Source organism: Lathyrus oleraceus, chromosome 3 (assembly GCF_024323335.1).
Source record: "Lathyrus oleraceus cultivar Zhongwan6 chromosome 3, CAAS_Psat_ZW6_1.0, whole genome shotgun sequence".
Taxonomy (NCBI): Eukaryota; Viridiplantae; Streptophyta; class Magnoliopsida; order Fabales; family Fabaceae; genus Lathyrus; species Lathyrus oleraceus.
Window position 1 is genome coordinate 201,082,370 of NC_066581.1, and position 8,804 is coordinate 201,091,173.

At 34.4% G+C, this 8,804-nt stretch overlaps 1 protein-coding gene across 1 annotated transcript; it reads right to left on the reverse strand.

The window, feature by feature from the left end:
* Window positions 1-4,720: 4,720 nt before the first annotated feature.
* LOC127130414 (uncharacterized) lies at window positions 4,721-6,060 on the reverse strand. Its single transcript, XM_051059427.1, has 6 exons — window positions 5,874-6,060; window positions 5,697-5,787; window positions 5,512-5,540; window positions 5,238-5,343; window positions 4,986-5,124; window positions 4,721-4,903 (listed from the first exon to the last, which is right to left on the reverse strand). The coding sequence occupies exons 1-6, from the start codon at window positions 6,058-6,060 to the stop codon at window positions 4,721-4,723; spliced, it is 735 nt and encodes a 244-aa protein (XP_050915384.1).
* Between the last annotated feature and the right edge of the window lie 2,744 nt (window positions 6,061-8,804).

An 8,804-nucleotide genomic window follows, 5' to 3' on the forward strand; every position in this document is an offset into this window, starting at 1 on the left:
GTGGATCCCATTGGTCTCTATTATGATAACAATGGTGTTATCGCACAAGCTAAGGAGCCTAGATCTCACCAACGATCCAAACACATACTTAGGCGTTGTGGGAAAATATGTAAAGTACCTACACTTGACAATATAGCTGACCCACTGACAAAGCCTCTTGCGCAGCAGAAGCATGATGGCCATACTACATCAATGGGCATACGGGGTATGTCTGATTGGCTCTAGTGCTAGTGGGAGTTTGTTGGTGTAAGCCCTAGAGGCCAATACTTTTGGTACTTGTATCGAATTATTTATTAATAATAAAAGGCATTTTCTTTATTATGGTTGATTAATAAAGTCCCTGGAACAGAAAGTCCGTTTAATGTATTAAGTGTGACTTAATCATGAGAACACATTAAACATAAGGACACTGTTCTTAAAGTATCTGTAGTCGAGCTTTAATGTGAAGTGGGATAACATTAAAGCATTAAGACTATTATGTTTGTAGACTGATGATCACATCTCATGGATCATGGATAAAGAGTTATCAAGTCTTAAACATAGGTATGAATATTAGGAGTAATATTTATACCGGATTGACCCGCTATGAGAATACTATATAGAAAGTTATGCAAAGTGTCATAAGTAATTCTCATGGTGATAATAGTGTATACCACTCTTCGACCTGAAACCACTATGGATCCTAGATGTAGAGTTGAGTGCCTTATTATTGATCCAACGTTATCCGTAACTGGATGACCATAAAGACAGTTGATGAGTACTCCACAAAGCATGCTGAGGGACATGAGTGTCCTAGATGGAATTTGCCAATCCTGCGTAACAGAATAAATGTCTATGGGCCCAATATTGAACTGGACAAGGGTGACACGGTCTATACCTTGTGTTCAATATAGACATAAGGGCAAAGGGGTAATTATACACATAATTATTATCACATGAGGTTTTGTCAGATCACATGACATTTTCGTGACTTGGGTAGCAGTGATGTGTTGCTAGATACCGCTCACTGTTTATTATGTTAAATGCGTGATTTAATATAATTGCCAACGCCGCGAAAACCTATAGGGTCACACACAAAGGACGGATTGATGAGAGATAGAATAATTAAGGAACATCGTAAGGTATGGTGTACTTAAGTAGAATACGAAATATGGTAAGGTACCAAGTACTTAAGTGATTTTGGCATATTATGAGATATAGGCCAAAATGCACTTAAGTGGGCTTTTTGGCTTGAAGCCCACACAAGTGGTTCTATAAATAGAGCTCTTGTGCAGAAGCTTTGTATGGGAATACAACACAACTGAAGAGTTGGAATTTCGTATCTCTCTCTCACTCAAAGCCTTCATTCATAACAGCTAGCACTGCGATTGAAGGAATCCGTTCGTGTGGACTGAGTAGAGACGTTGTGATCGTTCAACGTTCGTGATCGCCCCGTGGATCTGTATCAAAGGTTTTGATCATTATCAGAGATCTGCACCAAAGGTTTGAATCGCCACAAGAGGTAACGATTCTATCACTGATCATGCCCATTCGTAAGGATCACTAAATGGAGAAATTTTTAAATTTCGCTGCGCCTTGGATGGCAATTCTCCTACAATAAGTGCTCCACAATGTGTGCACTCAACCGTAGGATCACCAATATCAGAATAATCTATTTAAAAGAAACGTTTTTGAATATTATAATGCAGTTATTAAATTTGCTAAGTCTGTTAAATGAAAAGTTATAAGTAAAACAAATGTTAGAGTTAAACATACCAATATTGAAAGAATCAATTGATGAGGAATTGTATTGAAAGGCTTCGTCATCATCAAGACTGGAACTGGAATCATAATTTCCATCTGCAACATTAAATTCGCAAGAGCTGTCACTGATAGAATCATCAGTGGATGTATCATCAACAGAGTTATGCATAGCAATGTTAAAATTTGGAACAAAATTGAAAGTAGATGCATCATGTACATGAGAATTGGGTGTGGATGAAGAAGAGGGATCATGATTCTCATTGGCAAAATAATTTAAAAGTTTCACACTCATGGATTGAATAGCACCCACATTCAGTTGTTTTTTGGATTTGTAAGCAGAAGTACTTGGTTGCGCACTCATGTTCAAGTTTCTTGCATTAGAATGTGGAGAAGTTATATTGGAAGGTGGTGTTACTAAATGAGTAAATGATGGAGTATTGATCCTGAAACAACTTGGAGAATTCTTGTCAAAGTTCTCATCATGAGATTGTGAGATTCTTCTTTGCAGAATTTGTTTTCTCCTTTCCCGTGCAAAAGCCGTAGCCTGTTTTGTAGAGACACTTTCAAAATTCTTCATTGAAATACCACTGCCTGTTGCAATTCCAGGAGAATGTGAAAACATATTTCTTTCATTAAGAACAGTTGAAGTTATATTAGACAGTGGTGTTCTGATGATTGGCCTCGATGGAGCGTAGTACATCTGAGAAGCTTCATAGTGGTTATAAAAGTTATCTATGTTTCGGAGTTTTTTCGATCTTCTATCTTTAAGAATTTGCTTCCTTTTACGTCGTGCCAAAGCTGCAATTTCTTTATTGGAGTTAGCAGGTGGTTCCATTTCGTTAGAAACCATGTTAGAATATAACAAAAGTTGGAAATCTTTATGTTTGGGTGGTAGCCATTCTAACAGGAACAAAGCTTCTACCTATAACATGCCGCAAGAACAATTAGAGTAAAAGTCATGAACCTAAAAGCTAATAGTCATGCAAGTTTTAATGTTCTTTTTTAAAAAAATTAGTCTTATAAATTAAATCATATAGTAGTATATTCATACAGTAAAAGAAAATGGTTTAAAATATCATTTGGTATTGGTTTAATAATTAGTTTTTGTTACATTAATAATTGGTAAGCTTATTCAATATATTATGTGGTATTGGTTTTCTAATTATATATATAAGACATTATTATAATATAGAGTTATGATTAATGGTACATAGGTAGACTAAAAGACACACTTAAAAAGTAAAAAAAGCATGCATAACTCATTATAATCTTAGCATTGTAAAACGCAGAAGCATTGGAAAACATGAAAAGTTTTTGTGTGCATTAGAAGTAATATTGACACATGCAAAACCTTATAGTGACACTTATTTTATATTCTCATCATTCAATACTACAACATAGCTACACTACCTATAAGACACATTGTAATATCACATCAAACTTTCACTTTTTACAAACAATGGGCTAATCTACTTTAAATATCCAATAGAAGATTTAAAGACTAAGCAAGTAAGATAAAAAATGTATACTCCCTCTGACCTTATAAATTTTTTTTTATTACTTATAAAAAAAATTATTTTAAAATTTGCTAAAGTATAAAGAATATTTAAAAATATGTAAAGTTAAACTAAAAAATTTAATTACTTATAAAAAAAAATATTTTAAAATTTGCTAAAGTATAAAGAATATTTAAAAATATGTAAAGTTATACTAAAAAATTTGCTAAAGTACAAACGGATGAAAATGACATTTTTTAATATCCTGGCCATAGAAAAAATAATAATTTATTACTCTGTAGTTTTATAGACTATTAAATGTTGCTACAACAAAATACTGTTACAACAGTGCTTCAATTATAAAACTTGATCCTAAAATGTGTCTCACATAAGAGATATATTATTTCCATGATTAGAATCAGGATTTAATCCAAACAACTATAACATTATTTCTGATATTTTTGTTTGAAGAACCAAAAACATCATAATTGAAACGCATAAGATAGACAAAAAATCAACTTCCAAATAGTTTGGATTGTCTTGAAACATTTGTCGATTTAAAACTAAAATATAACAAAATCAAAACTATGAAATTCCATGAAATATTACAAATAACTCAATCATCATCTATCGACCATCTTCCTTTTTTACAGGTTTTATCGTCTTCGTAGAGGAAAGTTGAACACTTTCAACATCTTTTGACGCTTCAGGATTTATATGTTTACAGGGGGTCATCACATAATTCGCAGCATTGGGGTCGAAATCAGCAGATACAGATAAATGTTCCTGAAAATCATGTGTGTCTTCAATTAGATATTGAAAGCAGGAATATATGACAACTAATTCGATATAAGATATAAAATATAAAATATAACTTACCGATAAACTCTTCATATCATCTTGTGAGGAAGACAATGAAATTGGAATTTTTGATACATCCTGCAGAGAGATAATGGAATTATTAGGGTATTTTTGTTAACTCAAATCAGAATTAAGATACAAATCAATGAGATTGAAACATTTGCCAATAATATGTTAATACATACCTCATGAGACTTGAAGGTGTCCTTAACTTTCTTACGTGAATCTTTATCGTCTTTAAAGCTAATAACCGAAAGACGATTAAATTTCGGTTGAAAAATAGCTCTAATTGCCAACTCCTTCTTCAACATAGCATCAAGACCAAAAGGGAATTCTAACGGATTGTCTTCACCGGCCTAAATTTCAGCAAAAAATATACATATTAACAAAATATATTATTAGCAATTTCTTGTACAACATTTGAAGACACTCATATTACCTCCACTAATTCATTTTTCATCTGTAGAGCAGATTTTCCAATTAACTTGAAACAGTCACTATCCCAAAAGACGAAACGGGACTTGAATTTACCATCAACTCCCAACACTTCAAGCTTGTACCTATATATAAATCCCATTTAAATAGATTGAACCCAATTTATAACTCCCATTTAAACAGTTTCATAACACAACGATGAATGAATACTTTGGCACGGGTTCAGAACTTATGTGATTTGCATAGCACTTAAGTTTGCCATCTTTTACAGCGACACTCTTGGTACATTCGGCACAACCATCGTAATACCAACCGGAATTACCAACTTCAAACTTCTCCAACTTCACTATGGTGACACATGTTGTTTCCTGTAAAATGAATTTTCACTTATATTATATAAATAACATAAAGATTAAGAACAGATTAAAGTTTCATGTGCAGCCTGCATACTTGTTTAAGCATCGCGATCTCAGCCAAACTAATGACTTCGGTCTTCCATATAAATTTATCAAAATCGGAATACTGTGAGGTTTGAGTTGTTTCAACTTGCAAACTTGATGAAGAAAGCTTTGGCATTTCAGCATTTAGGCTGCGAGTCATTATATAAAAGAATCAATATAGAGTAAAATTCTATCACCATGTACGACATTGTAAGAAAAAATCATAAGGGAAATCTGATACGCCAAGATGTTTGTGATATACCTATCCTTCAGCTTCTTAATTTCAACATTACTAATATCATTAATGATCACCTTTGTGCCACTCCAAGCATTGGATACATTTAAAGGAAAACCTCCTTCAACACCAACTAAATATCAGCATAATGAAGCAAATACATTGGGTATTTAAATTATCAACAGAACACGATAACGTTTACCTTGCGCAGCCTTTATCCTTGTGTTTTATAATAGAACAACAATGTTCACATCTTCCCCATGGTTCTTGTAGTATTCATAAAATTGCAATGTAAAATTACCCCATAGTGTACACTGCACGACAATTTTGCTACCAATAAAAAAAGCAAAGATGTTGTGGTTCAATTACACCACAACAAACAAAAGCAAAACACTTTATGATTTTTAACAGAATGGAAACCAACAAAAAGGAAACGAATACAATGTAAATAGTTTTTTGAGTATACGAACTCAAATGTTTTCATACCTCATGTCAGTGATCATAAACACAAACTTGCTTTTGTTGTTATCTGAGTTTATCTGAGTCTGCAGAATTTCAGTAACTCCTCCAACTACGTCTTCAAAAGTTTGATTAACAATGTAAGCATACATACAAGATAATCCAAATAAAATAGGTGAATAATATATATAAATATCAACGTACCAACCAATACATTAGGCTGGAATTTTCCATCAGCAATGGACGCCAAACCAAGAATGTTGAAATAATCTATAGGAATCTCCGGGAGCTCCGTTTTCTTAACATAAGTTGAACCACAAAATACCAACTTGTATCCATGAGAAGTAGATTTAAAGGAGAAATCGTTGTTTGAGACTTTAAAGTTCTGCATGATATATGAAGCTCCTACGGCAAGATCGCCCACATATTTCGACACCAGATGGGATGGTACAATTGCTTGTATCATATCCAGCTTTTAATCATAAAAAATAAAAATGTGCCAAATTTGTTTCAGATGATCATTAACTATATAGAAATAAGTACGAAAATTAAAACATAAACAACTAACAGTGAAAATAGTACCTTAGAATCAACCAAAATTAGTTCAAGGTGTTCTTTGTTTGACGAACTTCTCACAGTCCAGAGATGTCTACAACGAACAACAATCTTCCACAAATCTTTAGAATCGTTAATGTCCACATGGATTCAATCGGTCGTGCCATCGTTGATGTAAATTCTGAAAAAATCTGAAACCTAATTAGTAGGTTACAATACGTTCAAAAAATAGAAGAAACATGATTATCAATGAAATTGTGGAAAGGTTATGGAGTTTACCGAATGGAAAAGTTGAAAGAGGAAGAAGAAAGAATTTGTGAATGAGTGGCGAAAATAGGTTTTCAATTTGTGAATGAATTGAAAGGGGAAACAGAAAGATATCATGAATGAGTTGAAAGGGGAAGAAGAATGAATTTGTAAAGCCATGGTGTAGATAGGGTTTTCTAATTCCCAAAACAATTATAAATGAAACTCAATTTTCCAAATTAAATTATAAATGAAACTCAATTTTCCAAATTGAATTGGAATTCAAAGAGGCATAAAATGAATTGGTGTCTGCGTATCCCAAAGCGTTCCTCGTGTATCCCATTTTGTATTTTGTATAAACCATATATGTGAGAATAAACTAAGAAATGACACCTCAGCAAAATTAATTGCCAAATCTCTAATAGTTCAGGAGTTTTGAAAAAGTCAGTAATGCCCTTTTGTTTTAGTTAAAAATAGATTTGATCAAAAGGGTAAATTAGAGAGTAATTAGGGATTGTTTTTATTAGTTAGATATTAGATTGCTTGTTCATGACATGAGTAGCTTGTATAAAAAATATCAAAGTCTTTGCATGTTTTTCTGTTTTGATTTGGATTTTCTAATTTGGATGTCCATTTTGTGCTCATTTGTTGGTCTTTGTATAGCATGAATCATTTGAGCTACTTGCTTTGTGAATTGATGTTGGTCCTTTTTAGGACATTTTGTTGAATGTTTGAATGTGCTTTATGTGGAAGATTGACTTTTGTTTTGATCATTTGGTTTAGTTTCGAACTTAGTCTTTGTGCTAGTGTTTTGTACATGAACTAACCTTGACTTGTGTTTCAGGTTTGGACACTTAGCATTATTGGTTGAGTTGCTCACCTTTTGAGATGCAAATTGGATTGTGTTCTGACTTCTTTGTGTTTTGTAGGGATTTAAGTTGATATGTTGAGCTCATTGCTTCATTTGATTGCTTGACCATTGTACATTGAGTTGTGTGCAGTTGGATGGTTTCACTGTTTATTTTCTGATTGGTTGTCTGAGATACTAACTGTTTAGCTTTTGTACAGGTACATTAGTTGCTCGCTTTTAGCTCTTGCTTGAGCTTTGGATTGTGGTTGATACACCACTTAGGTAGCTATTTTCTTACTCCATGTAGTTTGGAAGTCCTGTCACCTTTTTAGCAGGCATTTTGCTGGCAAGTCCTCCTTAAGAGGCTCTGTTTGTGTTTGTTTACATTTGTGCCAAAGACCTCCAAAACGAGGCATGTGTTACTTGATAAGTCCTCATAAGTGAAGAGGCAATTGACGGATAGAAGGGATTAGTAGCCAATCCCCCGTTATTCAGTGAGTCGTTCATTATGCTCGCACTACGTGCTGATGCTTTTGAACATGTACCCACAATCTTTGTCCAGTGTCTGTCAAGTGGAATAGGGTCCCTCTTTCTGGATCCCCACGCTTTCCTTGATTTGAGCTCACCCCGACCAGGGTTAAGAGCTATGAGGTCTCATCCTCATTTCCATTTTAATCAGCTTCACCCTAGCTCTCAATGTTAGTGGTTAAGAGCTACCAATAACCCATTACAGTTTGGCTTGTTTGTCGAGGTTGATATGACCCCTCTTGACTAAAGCCTACCCATTGTTTGGGCCTCTTGTATGGATATAGTGAGTGATGCTTGTTCACTTGTGTTAATGTGTTTATCTTCTTTCCTCTTCTCATCTCCATTTCTGTAGGAGTTATGTGTTTGACTTCTGAGGAAGTAGGATGCATGTTAGAGACCTTAACTTAGGGATTGTTGATTGCATGACAACTATTAGGCTCGAGTCTTAGTCTCCTTATTAGTTTGTTGTTTCCCTGGTCTCTGGTTAGGAGAGAGTTGTACCCCTGTTCAGGGGAACTACGTCGCCCTGATTCTCATACCAGATGAGATACGTAGGCAGGAGGTTGTAAGCAATCTCTCCGGGCAACCTTTTGTTTTTTGTTGTTTTGTGTGTGTACCCTTTGTTGGTCTTCTTTGGTGTGAGTACTTGTTTGTCCAGCGTGTGCACATGTTGTATGTTCATTACCTTGAGGATTTCTTCTGTCATCACTTGGGGTTCAGATTGGGGTTCACCTATCTTGATTTGGGGGTTCACATTTGGGGGTTTAACTGTATCACTTGGGGTTCATTTACGACGATGGTCATTCATATTGGGGTTCATCTTTGAGGTTCATTTGTGGTGACTGGCTGGATAGTTAGTTACTTTGTTGGGGTTCATTCTGATAACCTTTTTCTTTGGTGTTTGCTGGTTAGCGTGTGCTATTGTTAGGAGTTGGATATAAGTCCATGTATTGGCA

What these genes read in the sequence shown, in the direction of transcription:
- LOC127130414 (XM_051059427.1), bottom strand. Translation starts at nt 6,060, where the DNA reads ATGCAGAACTTTAAAGTCTCAAACAACGATTTCTCCTTTAAATCTACT. An exon ending in CCAGCCTAATGTATTGGTTG is followed by an intron (nt 5,788 to 5,873) that starts GTACGTTGATAT and finishes AAACTTTTGAAG; the next exon opens with ACGTAGTTGGAGGAGTTACT. An exon ending in TTTATGATCACTGACATGAG is followed by an intron (nt 5,541 to 5,696) that starts GTATGAAAACAT and finishes TTTTATTGGTAG; the next exon opens with CAAAATTGTCGTGCAGTGTA.